Source organism: Artemia sp. Qi Xiang Cuo, chromosome 5, assembly GCF_049724085.1.
Source record: "Artemia sp. Qi Xiang Cuo chromosome 5, ASM4972408v1, whole genome shotgun sequence".
Classification (NCBI taxonomy): domain Eukaryota; kingdom Metazoa; phylum Arthropoda; class Branchiopoda; order Anostraca; family Artemiidae; genus Artemia; species Artemia sp. Qi Xiang Cuo.
In genome coordinates this window covers 37,073,221-37,090,758 of record NC_142798.1, presented here as the reverse complement: position 1 = coordinate 37,090,758, position 17,538 = coordinate 37,073,221, and the positions used below count along the sequence as shown (strand labels likewise).

At 37.2% G+C, this 17,538-nt stretch overlaps 1 protein-coding gene across 2 annotated transcripts in view; it reads right to left on the bottom strand.

Annotated features, from left to right (window-relative positions):
• The window catches only part of LOC148952099 (uncharacterized), a 644,245-nt gene that overhangs the window by 81,379 nt on the left and 545,328 nt on the right, over positions 1–17,538 (bottom strand). For both annotated transcript variants that reach the window (XM_089089541.1, XM_089089542.1), the window contains 2 exons: positions 17,018–17,146; positions 2,293–2,407 (listed from right to left, as the gene is read on the bottom strand). In XM_089089541.1, coding sequence (XP_088945667.1) covers positions 2,293–2,407; positions 17,018–17,146 — 244 coding nt within the window. The remainder of the gene's footprint in view (positions 1–2,292; positions 2,408–17,017; positions 17,147–17,538) is intronic.

Sequence of the window (17,538 nt, the reverse complement as noted above, 5' to 3'; positions counted from 1 at the left end):
CGTTACCCAAACGTCACCATTTCATCTTCAATTAGTTCTAGCCTTAGCGACTTAGTCTTCTTAACATTGATTTTCAAGTCTATTCTTGCACCCTGAACTCGCAAAATCTCTAAAAGTTCATTCATTTTGCTAACACTCTCATCTAGGATGCTTAAATCATTAGCATGATCTAAGTGCAGGAAAGTTTTACTTCTCCATTTGATTTCGTGTTCTCTCATTGCCTTTGCTGTGCTCCGTAAGACAATGCCAATCAAAATTATTCATATACTGTGGAAAAAATGTGTTTGATGACCCAGTCACTTCTCAATTATTAATCTAACAGGGAAAGCTTGGTCAACGCACCCTCTTCCCTTCCTAAAACCGCACTCTTCTCTTAAATCTTTGTCTACAGCATCTCTAAGTCTAAAACGTATCGTCATACTAAGTAATTTGCCACCTACAGAATCCAGACTAATGCCTCAATAATTATCACACTCATTCTTATCACCTTTCTTACACGGGGGTTTAATTAGGGTTTTTCTAAAATCAAAGTACCCCTTTTTCAAAAATCATATTCTTAATCTTCAGTAACTTATTTTTAACCCCATAACCACCATATTTAAGAAAATAATTTACCACACTATCAGAAACTAGGGCCTTATTGTTTGTTAATCCTTTTAGTACTGTCATTAATTATTCCTCTCAAAATATATCTTCCTTCACACCCAAGGTGTCACAAAATTTTTCATTCTCCTTTATATCTTTTCCTGTAACTTTAATCACGGTTTGGCACGTCCTTAAAATGTTCTGCCCATCTCTTTTTAACTCTTTCCTTATCACCAATCTGATCCCGTTCCTGTCTTTAACTGAGACAAGTCTAGATTGACCATTCCCTCTCAATTTTTTAACAAACATGCCAGTACAATATTTTACTATTTTACCGTCTAGCTGCATCTTCCAGATCTTCGGCAGTTCTATCCATGACCTTTACTTCACACCTCCTTAATTAATATTTTAATGCTTTCTTTACATTCCACTTATTTTCATATGATCTATCACTCAATTAATTCTTGTACAAGTGCCTACTCCTCTATATTAAAAATAAAGAATTTTCACTAATATTCCTAGCCGCATTTCCTACTTTCTTCCCGAAGACGCCATCAGTGATTTCACAAACTATTTTCCTGAAATTATTCCATCCATTTTCAATATTGTTAAATTTTAAACCCTACAGTTTAGTATCCAACTGTTGCTGGAAAGTTTCTCTCAAATTCTCATCCTGGAGTAAACCAACGTCATAGCTTCCTGGAAGGTAGGCACCCTTCCTGAATTTTAGCTTTAAATTTACTCTAGACCCTATTGGATGGTGATCTTTACTTTTAACATCAGTAACAGCACTCCTATATACCCTAGTATCTGTAATGATCCTACCAGTCGTTAGTTTACAATAATATAATCAGTAAGTTTAGCTGTCTTACCGTCACGTAAATACCATATTAACTTGTGGGCCATTTTATGGCCAAATACTGTATTGATTATAACTAGATTGTTATACCTATACAGTTGCAGCAGTCTTCAGCAACTACTGTTTTTTTTGCCTACACCAAATTTACCTAGGCTAGGATACCATCTATCCCCTATTCTACCGACCTTGGTGTTCAAGTCTCGACCCTTGAAAATAGAAACTGAAGCTCTGAAAAACAGAATTTTGTAGCTCTAGAGACGATAAAAGAATTGGATGTTAAGGCTTATTCCAAATATTTAGTGTTTGTCATTTTAAATTTTTCCTCTAAGACTTATTGGCGTTTGAAATTTAGTGCTATTTTAGTTTATGGTCTTTAATGAATATGTTGAATATACAAAATAAAAGTTAATTATAGACCGTTTATGCAGTAATACTAACGGTCACCTCTGCCAAAACCTAGCATCTGTATTTTCCATTTTTCAAAAAAAATCAGAACAGTTTTTTTTTTGGTTTCTGCTGGAATAGGCTTTATAATTCTGGTATGGTTTTATAATACATGAAAAATGTTTGGTAGTTTCAGGTCCCTCTTAAAAAAACGTTAAGGAGTCAGCATTTTTTAGGGTGATTTCATTTCGAAGTGTTGTTATGCAAAAGTTTAATTGTACCGTAAAGGTCAGGACAGATGGAGCAGAACTTGAATCAAGATATTTTCAGATGGGAAAAACCGAACCGATATGCTCCTTTCGTTAGTAGTTTTTCAACATATCTTGTAAAAGTTTTGTTTGGGCTTCATAATTCAATAGCTTTTAATGCAGTACCATATATTTAAATTATAGTGTGGGACATACCTGGTATATTTAAATCTTTGCAGGCATCGAACATATATTCAATTGTCTCCTTGGGAGCATTACCATCCATCACAAACAGTTTTGATTTAGATATGTCATCCATAAACGGTTTTACCTATAATAAAAATAACAATTACATGTACTAATGCGGTGTAAACGAATGATCTTTGGTTACAAACTTTGAAGAAGCCCTGAACATGTCTATTGGAAACTCAGGAGGAATCATACTATTTGTTTTCTCTTCTGTAAACCTGTAACTAAAAGACTATCTAGTGATCCAGAAGATGTTAGCTTTCTAATGTTTTTCTCCTCATTTTTTTGACAAATTAAATTACTGATAGCTTCCTTTAAATGTGTGACGTTTTTGGGAATTTGTGCTATTAATTGAAAACAAAACTATGCTATACATGAAAATTCAAGATGTTTTTACTCAGAATTCTGTATTCCCCTTTCAGTCATCCCTCCTAAAAAGATAGAATCACCATCTCCTTACAGCCTTACTCTTCAGGTAAAGTTGGAGCCAGTTTTCCCAAATCAAGCGAAAATAACAGTAAAACCTGAAAATGAGCCATATAGTACCATAAAGGTAAATATATACTAAATAAAACTAGACCATTTCTGTGGATGCTTAAATTATGCAGGCTTATCTTAGTTTTGAAGAGATTTTTGAAGAAACTAAATTTCAGGGGGGACAAGCCAAGGTCTAGGAGGGGCTGTTGTCCCCCCTGTCCCAAGTAAATCACGCCCCTGTTTGAGTCGAATGAAGCATAATTACATATTTTTGTATTTACAATACTAATTTTGCGAGATCAACTTCAGATTGGTAATGAGTGCTTTCAAAAATGCTGAAATATGCTTTGGTGGAAATCAAACCCAACTATGAAATATGCACTTATCGAGCCTTGGTTTGACCGTTCTGTGTGCAATATCTTCGTAATCAATTACCCTCAGTTGATTTTAAATTAGGGAGTTCTAGTCTCCTAATTTTATCTTGGCAGTCCACTTCACGCCCATTATGACCTATTTGGGTGGAGTGAAAGGTGAGCTGAGAGTTTTGTATCAGCATGCTACTTACTAAAAGTAACTTAAGTATTATTTTTCGCCAGGTTTGGTTGAGATCCAACAACCGTTCTGGTTGGTGTCCTGATGACTAGAATTTAGGGCTTCCCCTTTCCCTCCCTGAAGAGGTGGGATTGGGCCCGGACCCCCGAAATATATAACTAGAATATTAGCTCTTACTCTCTCCAGGTTTCACTGAGCTCTGTCAAACCCCTTTTGATAAATGTCTTGATGAAAAGAATTCATTGACCCTCCCTTCTGTTTCCCGCTCCAGAGGATGAATTGTGGTTAAGAATAGGCTAACCTTATTGATTAATTTACTATAAACCAAAGGCTTGCAGTGTCGATACAGGACCCTAAGAGGATATTAGGAGTGTTGCTATTTATATTAAATTAAAGACCACCATCCAGGGTTAATTTAGGGCTAAGATTTCGGAAGGGTAATTTTTACTAGGTAGTAACGAAATACTGAGGATGCGTGGAATGTTCCAGAACATTCCACGCATCCAGAACAGATGGATGTAGTCCCCGAAGCCGCGCCGCGCCGAAATGACGGAGGCAAATGTGTGATTAAGTATCGGCGGCGGCGCTCCGAAATTTTTTGGCGGCGCGCCGCCGATTTTAGACTGGCGGGGGGCCCCGGCCCGCCCATTTTTGTAATTAAAAATAAAAATAAAAAATACACTTCACCAAGCACGTTCAACCTCGATTTTACTAAGGATTTTTAAATGGATGGCTAAAAACATACAGGAACAATATGACAAAACAAAAATTTTTTGGGCCATGTGGAAAATGTTTACGTTCACTGTCGATCAGACCAAGTAGAATTCTCATTTTTAGCCACTACACCCAGGGAAACCTATGTTGTGTTTATGTTTAACATCGCATTGTTCCTATAAAATCACGTGTTTAGTCATTTCCTGCTTGTTAATGATTTGAGCTAATGTGTGTATAACTTTCAAAGTTTGAAGTTCAAACATCTCCTGTTCATCAAATACATACGAAAAGGAAGTGAAAAAAACAAATAACAACATCGAAAAAACACTGCATACAAGTCAGATACCATGGCTTAACAACACCAACAATTTTAAATCAGCGGTTACATCACTTCAGTTACAATAGATGTAACAAAAGTCAGTTTGTTCACTCTGCCTGGATCCATTGATCTTTTAGCAGTCACTATCAGTCCTGTCGTGCTAAAAAGCCGTTTAACTTGGGCACATGTGGCTGGTACAGCCAGAACTTGACGAGCGTAAACTGCCACTCGCGGGATCTGATACTAGTACAGGACCTTGTGGTCCCACAGAATGCCGCAAATGGGCTTCTTCTTTGTATCTGCTGAAATAAGTTGTTTTATAAGGGAGAACAAACCTCCACCTTCACCATAGGGCTCCTGCGCAGTACACTACAGGAGGAACTAAACTGCACCTTTACCCTCTTTTCTTATCAACACGGAATAACCCTCCGAAATTCTTTTCTGAAAGAAGTTGTCAATATATAACGTTTCAAGTCCAAGTTTAAGGCTACTTCAACTTCAGTGTGCTCTGCTAACTGTGCAAAAAAAGTAATTCATTTCTATAGATATATGTCTATACTAGCTCTACATAATCTACCAAGTGTAAAACTACCGCAAATCAGCATTGATAAATAAATTAAACCCGAAACGAACAAAAATAAAAATAAATAACAGAGTCAAACTCAAAATAAGCAGAAATTATCATAAGTTGGGCTCAAAATCCCTATGCCTTCCCAGGGCCAGAACATAATTTTCACTTTAATGAAAAAATATAAATGTTTTTACTTTTATAACTTTAATAAATCAAATAATATTAACATTTTGATTACTAAATATCAGTATATGTATATTAAACTGACAATGCATATTAATTTATATTTTCTTCAGTAAAGTACAAATTATGATCTGGCCTTGGGAAGGCATAGGGGTTTTGAGCCCAACTTGTGTTAGTTTCTGATAGTTTTGAGTTTGACTCGGTTATTTATTGTAATTTCTGTTCGTTTTGGGTTTGATTTATTTATCGATGCTGATTTGTGGTAGTTTGACGCTTGGTAGATTACTTGACTTTAATTTTGCTCATTTTTGGTTTAATGGAGTTCTTTACTTTTCTTTGAAAAAACTTATTTTTTGGAAACAGTTTTTTTAATTAATTTCTGTTCGTTTTATATTGACATAGTCTTTTCAGGGAAAAAGAAAATCATACTTTAAATCTTTTCGTTTTTTTAAGAAAATATAGTTTGGCCTGCTATTTGTATGCTGGAAAACAATTTTCAGCAAAATTTAACAACATAGACCCTTATAAAAATCTGAACACAAATAATAGTGTTTAATTTAGTTTCATACCTCCTCTAGTTGACCTGAAATGGAAAACTTGATAACATTCAAACAAATTTGTTCACTTTCTTTGATAGCTTGGACACACTTAAGCTATTTTGATTTGGTCAAATTTTAAGAGCAGAAGAAGCCCTGAAAGTTTGAACATAATACCCTTAGTCGTCCTTGGGATACTGCTGAGATGCCTTATTGGGAATTAGCATAAACACAGTGCATTTTGATTTAATCTTAAGGCATTATTTACTTTTTAAACATAAAGGCAAATGGGAGGGTGGGCGTGGGAGGGGGATTAGTTTCCCTCCAATCACTTTCGACTATTAAAAAGGACATTATTTTCAATCGAAGAGCCCTTTTCGAAGTTCCTACGACAACTCCTTCGATACGAAGTGCCCTGGTCTAAACAACAACAACAAAAAAAATGATACATTATACCCACATCGATCTCTACTATAAAAAATCTCAAGCCTTCCAATCACTTTCGATTATTAAAAAGGGCACTAGGCTTTTCGATTTCTAAACTAATGATCCCTTTTTGAGTTTCTACGACAACGCTTTCTATAAACACCGTATATGCCCCCAGGACATAAATTACAACCCTTAACCTAAGGGCTGTGAGGGTGGTTGTCATCCTCTAAGACCTAATTTTCAGAACTTTCAACTACGTTAAACAAAATGGCTATCTCAAAATTTTGTTTGTATGTGTTTCGGGAAATAGTGGGCGTGGAAGGGGTGTTAGTTGCCTTCCAATCATTTTTTACTATTAAAAAGGGCACAAGCCACTCCAATCTCTAATTGAATGAGCCCTTTTCGAAGTTTCAACGACAACTTCTTCGATATGAAATGCCCTGGTCTAAAGGAAAAAATAATAAATAATAGATTGTGCCGACATCGTTCTTGTATACCTCCAGGGCATAACTACAAAACCCTTGCTCTAAGGGTTGTGGGGGAGTAACCTCCTCAAAAAACATATTTTCTCTCTGGAAATCAGTTACTCTGAACAAAATGACTATCTTAAAATTTTGATTGGATGTGTTTGGGGAAACGGTGGGTGGAAGGGGTGTTAGCTGCCTTCCAATCACTTTCGACTATTAAAAAGGGCACTAGTTATTCCAATTTCCAATCGAATGAGCCCTTTTTGAAGTTTCTACGACAACTTCGATACGAATTGCCCTGGTATGGAAAAAAAAAAAAAATACATTGTGCCAACATTGTTCTTTACTTAGATATCTCGATTGCGCTGCCTATGACAACATTCTGAATTGCCTAATGCTCTTTTACCTACCTCTTTTCATCCGAAAAAATCAGAAAGAAAAATGAACAGAATTTTAAAGTGGAAGGTAGAATTTTTGTTTCAAGAAAAATTTCTTCTTCTCATTCATATTAACCTATATATTTGGCGACCCCAAGATGACATTATTTTTTTTTAAGAACCAGTTTCGCGGGGTTGAGGTTTTACGCCGGTAGGTCGATTTCGAAACCCAAAAAAGGCAAAAAAAACGGCGGCGTATTAGTGACGCCGCCACCGATAGAATCAGCGGCGGCGTCAGCGCGCTGATGCAAGCTCGGCGGCGCGCCCCCGTTTTTTTTTCGGCGGCGCGCTGCCGATTTTAGGCGCGGCTTCGGGGTCTAGATGGATGCAAAATAGTATAGTTTAAAATCACGAATGTTCCAGAACAGATGGGTGCAAAATAGTATAGTTTAAAATCTGATAATGTAGAAGATGGCTGGACTCATCTTACGAACCATCTTGAATGATAAGCCTTACGAGAGGGGGCATGAGAGGAAAGTGAACAAAATAGAGACGACATTAAAGAATTGACTAAGAATATGTGAAACGAGGCTTTGAGTAAATTGTTGATGATCTGGAAGACGCGGTGAGACTGTATAATAGTAAGGTATTGAATTGATCATTAGCAATGTCCAGGGGTTTTTAGCCTGCGAGGGACTAAATATTACATGAATGAACACAATTCAATTAAAATCAGGACAAAATAGGAAGAAAAAAGACAATAGGAGCTTGACTTACATGCCCAAATGGCCTCAGACCTAAGGTATTCCAAGGCTCAGACCTCCAAACCACACAAAAAATAATAAAATATTCACACAAACATACTAACAGCTATCCCCCCCCAAAAAAAAAGAAAAGAAAGAAAAAGACCAATCGACAACTTAAACGGCTGACGACGCATCAAATTCATAAGCTTCAAAAAGATGCAGTTCCAACAGTTTACGGAATTTCGGTAGAACACCACACTATTTACATTCATTTGAACATAATATACTCCAAAAGTACTGTATGAAGTTCATGGTAACGATGCTTTTCTAAAACACTCTGACTGTCACCAGTCAGAACCATATTCTGAATAGCCCCAAGGAATAAGGTGCCATAGAGTACCTTATTCCTAAGGATGTACCGCAGAGAAATGCACAACATTCTTAGCGTTTAACGAGGAAAAATATGCTTAAGTTTTTTAATAATACCAACATTCTTAGCTAGTTTACTACTTACACATGCAATATGATCTTTACAACACAGTGACTCATCAACAATCATTCCGAGATAACGAGAATTAGCACTATGTTTAATTTTCTGCATACCAAAATCTATATTTCTCATTCATAGACAATAATTTCTACTTCTTCTATATATCATAAAACAAAATTTATTATGATGCCATTTCGGTTGGTTTAACCAAATCCAGTTTTCAATACGCGGAATATTCTGACACACAAGTCCTCTGCTTATTGATTATACTGGGTAACAAAAAAATATTTTTGAAAATCGTCCAGGGTTTTTCAGCTGATTTAGACTATTTTGATTCTCTGAGTCTAAAAATGACCTTGGTTTTGATCAATTAGGTCAGGATTTTTTGCTACAGAAAAAAAAAAAAAAAAATCTATTTTGCGTAAAAAAGACAAATTTCTGCGGATCATCAGCTAAGAAACCCCTGGCGTTTTTTTCCGTTTTCCTCAACAAATAACAGTCAAGGTATCCAAATTCTGTTTTTATTTACTCCATCAAATTTGATAAAAATAATTCATAATACTGGTACAAGAATGACCGTTACGTGGCACAGAAATTTAGAGTTCATGGCATAAATAATCGTTTCTTCAATTCCTGTGTGTGAGCAGCTGCTGGATTGTCTCTCTTCAGCGACCATCAGTAGTCCACCATCATGACTGCATCCCAACTTCCCTGTTATCTATTCTTCATTTGGCGCATGCCCTGATGAAATTTTTCTCCCTGCTCGTCGCTCATCGCCCCAAGGTTTTCAAGGAACTTCTCCATGTTTAAGAACAGGAAGTACATCTTTATACTCTTCAAACACCCAGGTTTTTGGAAAGCCTCTATCATGCTGCTGACGATTATGGGGGGGTTTGCTGCCTTCGTGTTCCCCAGTAAGTTGTTCACCACCGGCAAAACCGGTTTCCCTGCGGCGCACTCTGGCGTGTTCATTAGGTTTTCTTACTCTGTGTCATTTATGAGCTGCCGTATCTTTGGGCCATCGAAAATACCGGCCTTCAGCTTCTCAATGGTCGGTCGAGGAAAGACTCGGCACAGGTAGTTGAAGCATCTCCCATTCTTGTCCAGAGCGTGCGTGAACTGCTTCATTAATCCAAGCTTTATGTGTAGCCGTGGGACCAATATTTTCTTCTGGTCAATAAGAGGTTTTCTTATGATGTTTATCGCCCCGGGTACTAACTGCTCTGGCGCCGGCCGCTCATTCTTTACCTAGTTCTGGCATCTGTCTCAACTGTCCCACATACATATAAAGCATGGGTACTTCGTGAACCCGTACTGATGACCAGAAAGTTCCCCGTCTTGAAGTCGACACAGATGATCCATTGGCGCTATTCATATTGGATTTTATCAAGCACGTGCTTACTGCTTCATATTTTTCTTTGAGAACTGTGAAGTGCACAAGAGGGATCGAGGCGAACTAGTTCCCGTTGTGGATGAGCACCCACTTCAAAGAGCGCTTGTTGCTGTCAATGAAGAGTTGCCAATTTCTCGGATCGTATTGAGAAGCGCCAAGTTTACCAACAAGACCAGCGACACCTCGGCAGTACACGAGGTCTTCCTCCTGACAAAAGTAGCCCATATAGTCCTCATACCTTCTATAAAAGAAAGTATACACGCGTCCTCACCAAGTAATTTTTCTCTTTGAGTCTGGAGGCCAAGAGCTCGAACGAAGTCCTCGACAAGCTGAGATCCCGAACATGATCATTAAGCTCGCATTGTGAAAAGGGTTGCAGACCATCTTGTTCTTTATACTCCTCTTCTGTATATCCTCCCTCGTCTGCACTGGTGGTCTTGTCGTCGCTATCGGGAAGCTCTGTGAACGCTGGTACAGGAATTTATTCACAGTGAGCAACTGGACAGGAGGCAGACGGAAGGTCGGGGTACTGGAGGCTGGGTAGATTCTTCCGGTTGATGCCAGTAGTATTGATGGCGTAGAAGTAACAATCCCAGGCATGGTCTAATGGCTCCCTCCGAACCATCGAAATCCCAACCTTCAGTGAAGTTTTCGCATCCTTCCTCCACTGCCCCAGGTATTCCACGCACGTCTTGCACACTGTATGTGGTACCCAAGACTTGTATTGGTCACCCAATTTGACTTCAAAGTAAGCCTCGTAGGCGTGCTTTACAAATCCCGTGATGTTCCTCTTGCCCACTGACAGCGTGCAATCTCCACAAATGTAGCAGACAATGTTAAGATCATTCCTGCATGACTGTCGCGCCGAACCCAGATCAATCAAGTGAAAGAAATACAAAAGTGCAGGTTAATGTCAGGCAGTCAAATTTAGAATCCATTTGATTGGCTAAGGGTTAATCAAATAAACTTCCAAACACGCATACACGTGTGCAGCTATTTTAGAGAAATAACGTAATTTTATAATTCAATATATTCTTCAGGAAAATTGTGATTGAACTCTAAACGCCGGATATTAGCATGTTTATAACTAGTCAGGGAGGCCTATGGCTGTATCTAAAAAAGTTGAACTGATAGAGCAAAATGAATATGATATTCGGACTCATAACACCAAAATCAATTGAGAAACCCCTGGCGATTTTTTTGCTGTTACCCAGTGTTATGAGCCAAGATTTGACTCAACTATGAGAAAAGCTCAATTGAGAGTCCTATTCTAGTATAGTACACCGAACAATACGTTAGTGATTAGTGCTATGCACGAGAATAACTTTCTGTGGTTAAGTTAGCGAGGAAGCGAGGCTAGTAGCTCGTTCGATGTGGACAGGAGTTAAGCAGGGCTGTGTCCTTTCCCTTTTAAATTGACTGTTTAGATGGATCTTATCCCATTTAACGCAGCAAAGATTGTACAACGAGGAAAGGTTTGATTAAATTGATGTTAAGTGGGTTGAAATAGGAGTAAATGATGATGAAGAGGTGATTTTAGGTACCAAGAAAATTGGCCAAGTGCATTGCTTCAAATGCCTGTGCAGTATTATTAGTAAAGATGGTAGATGTAGTTGGATGCAAAAAGTAAAATTGCCAAGGAATTGTGAGTTTGTTCTTTTATGTAAATACACGTTTGGAATAATAGGAAGATAAGTCTTAGTATTAAGATTAGGATAAATAAAAGCCGCGCTAACTAGAGTTGTCACATATTGCTTTAAAATGTGGCGTAAAAAAAAAAACAAAAACAAAAAAACAACATATACTAGATATCTATTTTTCCAAGCAAAAAGCCGAAGGTCCTCGAATGGGCTGAGAAAAGTTCTCGAGAAAATGTTTAAAGGAAGGATGAATGTCATGCTAGGGAATAAATAATTTAACTCTTAACAGGATGGGCTGGAGAAGGATGGTAGACATCTGTGTTTGCCTTTGGCCACTTGGCACAGCGATCAACTTCTAGTAGTGGTAGTACACAAAAGCTACACATCAGAGTAACTCTTTCTTTCCACCAATTAGAATCCGACGACTCTTTCTCGTAAATGTGTTGATTATGAGAATTTAGAAATCCCCTTGCTTGCCCCCACACTGATTTGATTGGGCTAGACTCCCAAACCACACAATCAGGATATTAACTCTCACTTTCCAATAAGTTTGGTTGAGATCCGATACGCCTTATAGAGAATTTCGTAATGACAAGAAGTTAAGTCTCTTTTCCTCCTTCCTTATAGAAGCTGGATTATGTGTGTCCTACACATGTGTGACATTAGCTTTTACATTTGTCCAAGTTTTACCAATATCCAAGAGTCTCCTCTGGCAAATATCCTAATTACAAGAACTAAGGTGTCCCCATTTCTTCCATTTGTAGAAGTTGAATTGTGCCTGGACAACCACAAGCTAAAAATAAGACGCCTATTTTTATCGAGTTTGGCTACGATCTTACATCTTCTTCTCGTAGACCCTACTCCCCATACCCCCACATAGGTTAGAAAGGGCCCGAGCTTCCCACTAAATTTGGTTGAGACCTGACTATGTATTTTTAACAATCTCGTGGTGACAAGAATTTAAGGCCCTCTTCATCCTCTTCCAGAGAGGTTTGATCAAGTAAGGACCACAAATTCACAACAAGGATACCACCTTCCACTTTCCACCAATTTTGGTTGAGATCCGACAAAATTCTTCTCGTAGATGTCGAGTAAACTTGATAAACGCATAAAAATAGCAAAGTTGTCAGAAGGTCGGATTAGGCTATGTAACATACTGACGACGTAATACCGTAGTGGGCATTCGTTTTTTTAAAATAAGAAGTAGGGCATCGACGATGAAAAACTAGGTTCACGAAATAACATTTCATTCGAGAACGGTGTGAGTAGGCATATACCAAAAAATATTTTTACGGTGTACAAGAAAACTATTACATAAATGAATCAGTGTTTTTATTATCCATACAACTAATTTTCACTCTTTCGTACTTACAACAGGTTGACTCTCCATTACCAACGGGGTCAAATTTGGCAGTCAGAGAGAAGTTTTGAACGTCGAGATAAAAAAAAAATGTTAATTTTCAAGACACGTGAATATTTTCTGTTATATTTGTATCTGGTGGTACACCCTAGGCTTGCTTTAAAGAATTGTACTTTCAACAATTTTTGTTTTTGCAATTTCACTTAGTCAGCCAGGCCAGGTATTTATTTTGTGAAGAAGAATTAGTGAAAGTACTGAAAGGATTAAACAATAATAAGGCTCCAGATGCTGATAGTGTGGTAAATGAGTTTTTTTTAATATGGTGACTGTGAAGTTAGAGATAAGTTAATGATGAATATGAATTTTATTTCCGAAAAAGGGGAAGTACCTATCGATTTTAGGAGAACTCTAATGAAACCCCTCCATGAGAAAGGTGATAAGAGTGAGTGTGGCAATTATAGAGGCATTAGTCTGGTTTCTGTAGGAAGCAAATTACTTAGTATGATGGTACTTTTAAACTTAGAGATTCCGTAGATAAAGCTTTGAGGTAAGAACAGTGTGGTTTTAGGAAGGGTAGAGGATGCGTCGACCAAATTTTCACTGTTAGATTAGTAATTGAGAAGTGCTCGAGTTATCAAACGCCTTTAGTCTTTAGTTTTATAGATTATGTCCAAGCGTTTGATTCAGCTGATAGAAGAGTTTTAGCAAAGGTCCCATCCTTGTATATACCAGATAAATACATTAAAATGATGAGTGCTATGCACAAGAATAACGTTGCTGTGGTTATCGCGGAAAATGAGGTTAGCAGCTGGTTTCGTATTAAATCAGGAGTTAAGCAAGGTTCCGTTCTATCCCCATTTATATGTATCAGTTTGATGGATTTTTGTCCTAAGGAGCACAGCAAAGGCAATGGGACTACACGGAATCCAATGGGGAAGTAAAGATCTTCTAGACTTAGGTTAAGCTGATGATTTAAGCGTCCTAGATGAAAATGTTAGCAAAATAAATTAATTTTCTTTGAAGCTTTGCGAATTTAGGGTACAAGAATAGGTTTAAAAATGAATGTCAAGAAGACTAAGTCGCTAAGAACAAGAATAGATGAAGGTGGAAAGGTGATGTTGGGTAACGAGAAGATCGATCAAGTGGATTAGTCCTAGGCTAGGCGGGTTTTTGCGAGCAAATCTAAAGTCGTAATTCCAGATTTCTTTTTTTTTACGCAATGGGGCTTGTTAAGTAGATGTTCCTGTTATTAAAACCACATTTGAAATTTTCCAATGATTCTCAGCGTAATACGACAATTCGACGACATTTTTTGTGATTAAATTTTCGCCTACTTTCTAGGATTTTTCAGCACATTTGAGACCTTATCTACGGTTTAATTTACCGATTCTCGTTTATCAATAAAATATATATTTTTTGTGTTAGAAACACCACCTTTTGTAACGTTTAGATGACTAAACTACTTCCTACGCAAACTAAAATTATTATTATGACGTATTTGCAGCATGTCTGGTTTTTGACTTTAATTATTGGTGGTGACATTTAAAGCACAGCGAAGTTTTTCAGAACCATAATCAATCAGAGATTTCTTACGAATATAAAAGTTACATAGTCGTTCTTAGGCTTTTGATGACAGCATTTTACAAAGAAAAATAAAAAAAAGCTAAAAGGAGAAAATCGGCTTGGACAGGAAGAAGGGATTGCCTCATTTCAAGTAGTAATGAATATGGCAAAGCCTTTGGGAAAAAATGGATAATGTTTACATTTGTAGTACATTCGTACTATCTTAAGTGTTTGTCTAAGCCTTTACATTACATGAGAAACTGCATTTTTTTCTTTTTTTTGCCAGCACTCTTTGTAAAGGTAGTATATTTTCGAAAAAAAAAATTGACGGGAGAAGGATTTCAGCCAGTTTCAAGTTTGGCACCAATTTTCATTTAGCATTTTAAAACAATAAAACGATACATGGGCGGATCCAGGACTTTTTTAGGGGGAGGGGGTGCAAAATAGGTTGATCCAATAAACTTGCTTTAGGAGCAAGTTGAATTAACGCAAACTTGCGTTAATTAAGTAAATTACACTACTTTAGACTACGTTAGGGGGGCGCCCCTTGCCCCCTGGATCTGCCACTGAAACGATATCAACGTATAAACAATTGCGCAATTGGAAACCAGAAAAGTAGAAAAACTTGCTGTATTTCCTTTAATACTAAGTTACTTTGGCAACCTAGTGAAGGGCTCACCACGGCCTAAAGTAAACGAAAAAAAAAAAAAAAACATATTGAAAAAATTGGCTAGTCAGAAAAAATTGCCATTTGTAGAAGATTTAGGAATGGTAACTATTGTCTTGATTAATCTTAATAGTAAAATGCTATTTGAAAACAAATTTAAGTTATTTTTAAGAAATAACCCTAAATCCCTCATAAATGTTCTGGGATCGAAACAAAAAATCCACCGCTGAAATCAACATGGCTGAAATCCCTATACAAGAAACTTCAAACTCCTGGTTTGAACGAAAAGGAAAATCACTTTTTTGAAAGGGTAGCACTGATGTTTTTTCTTTTTTCTTTTTTTCCCCTTCTTAACTGTTAGTGGGGCACTGAAACATCATAGAGAGCTGCTTAAGGGCTCTTTTGAAAGGAAAGTGTTGTATCTAGTCCCTTTTGTAGGTGCATTTTTTTCTTTTTTGCAAAAACTGTATTTTCGTATCTAAGATGGTGTTATATTGGATATGATGCCATATTTGATTGACTATGCCACCCAATTCCCTGGGGTTTGTTCTTTACTATATCCAGCTAAGAGAAAGTCGAAGGCTTCTTCCTGAGTGGGACATGTCTTTAAATAAAGACTAATATAATTGGAGAGAAAAATGAAGTGACAAAAAAGAAGATGGGGCTCTGTAGGCTATGTAGTAAGAACTTCGTTTTTTTTTATTGATAGACTAAACTGTAAATAACCTGAAAGGATATTACAAATAGCTAAGAAAAACTGCATTTATTTTGAGCCAAATAAAACTTCCGAAATGGAAAACGTGTAATTTAGGTCTTTGTTATCCTTTGCTTGTGCTTCGTGCTGTTTAGATGCTCAATTTTTTTTCTCTTAATCTAGACGCAAAGATAGCCTATGTAAAAAAAACAAAAAAAAACTGTTAATTCAGCATTCTTCATAAAGAAAACGTTGACAAACAGAGAAACTTATAAAATGCATGTTTTTAAAAATGTCCACTTCAAAATTTCACATTTTTGCTGCGTTTTTAAAGTTTGTTGTAACCCTTCTTGCCGAAAAATACCCCCCCCCCCAGAAGAAAAGTCCTGGATATGCCCTGAGGACTTTACATCAATTTCTACCTCCATTTCCCCTTCGTAACGAGGTGATGGTGGAATTAGAAGTTATTTTTATTGGGGGGGGGGGGTACAAAAACTGTAAAAAACGCATAAAAATGTAAACCTAATATTTAGTTCCTCTCGATTTTTGGGAATATTTCTGGCCCACCCTGTCTCTATGAAAGTAAAGAGTAATATTAAACCCCAACATGAGCAGAATTTATTTCGTAAAGGAGGGGGAATGCCCCTTCCTTATCCCCACCTCAACCTCATGGTCGCAGAAACTGTGGAGGGTGCTCATTACATCAGAAATTGAAAGTTCTAGTCCTTTTTTTAAAAGTCGAAAGTGATTGGAGACCGACCAGCAGCGGGGGATGGTACTTTCTGAGAGAAGGGGTATTTTCTGTGGAGGGATTTTCCGGGAGATATTTTCTGGGGGGGGGGGGGTATTTTACACAGGGGGGGTATTTTCCAGTGGGTTAAACACCACCTCCCATAATACAGGAGAAAAGACCTAATGCAGGAGAAATTGATCTCCCTTAATGTTTTGATTAGTTCCAAATAGATTGTTGAAGGCATCACAAATTTACCCGTAGTCCTTGCCAGTTAAGACTGACGAACTTGACCGGACTCAGGGGCTTGAGATACTCCCGAAAACTATAAATTTGAGCAGAGCTCCCGTAAAAAGATATATATAAAAAGGTTTTACCAGATCAAAAAAGGTTCTTTACCTGTGTAACAGGAAAATTCTTGTCTTATGGCCCCCTTCCAAAGGAAAATTGAACTAGCATCTCTGGGCCAAAGCCTTCCGAAAATGTGAAAGATTGGCACCCAAGTTACAAGCTTAGTAGCCGTATCCTTTAAAATTTGTCAATTTTAGAACAAGTATAGTAAATAATTTTCAAATATTAATTAAACAATTTTCTTTTGTGCTCCCAAGAGAAATTACCTTAAGAGTTTACTAGCAGAATGGGTCGTCCCTATGTTAGAAATGAAAATAATAACTCTACTTTGTAGTGCTTACTAATTGAAAAATCCTAGCCACGGGCTCTGACATCTTCAGTAGACAAGTCCCCTAGCTTTTGTAGTGATATTTTAGGTAAGCAATTGACTTACATTTTGTATTGAAATATCTTGATGGACCGACATGTCCCCAATACCAAAGGCAAAATTTCCAGTCTGATCCAATATGACGCAGTAAGTAGCTGTCGGTTTTCCATGAACAGGTAAGAAACCTTCTTTGACCTACAAAGAGACATTGACATCGTATAGTGACCAATTACTCTTTCTAAAACCTAACAAACTGAAAAAAAACTAGAGATTCAATTAATTTGATCAATTAGTTTTAGAGTTTCAGCGACTCGACTAAGACCAAGTAACAACATATACATTAAGTTTAAATTCAAAACTCAGTAAGCTCCTTACTTAAACTCAGTAAGAAGCCGTGAAACATGGATAAGTGTGTATAGTCTACATTGTTTAGGCTGTATTTTAAATGTAGGCACGTATGTGTATATTGTGTTTTTACGTATGAACTGATCTCTGGTTTTGGAAACCTATCGCAAAATGGCAGCACGTGCCATTAACGATAAAAGCGATTTCAGACATTATAATCAGGTTAAACTTTTGGAACGAAT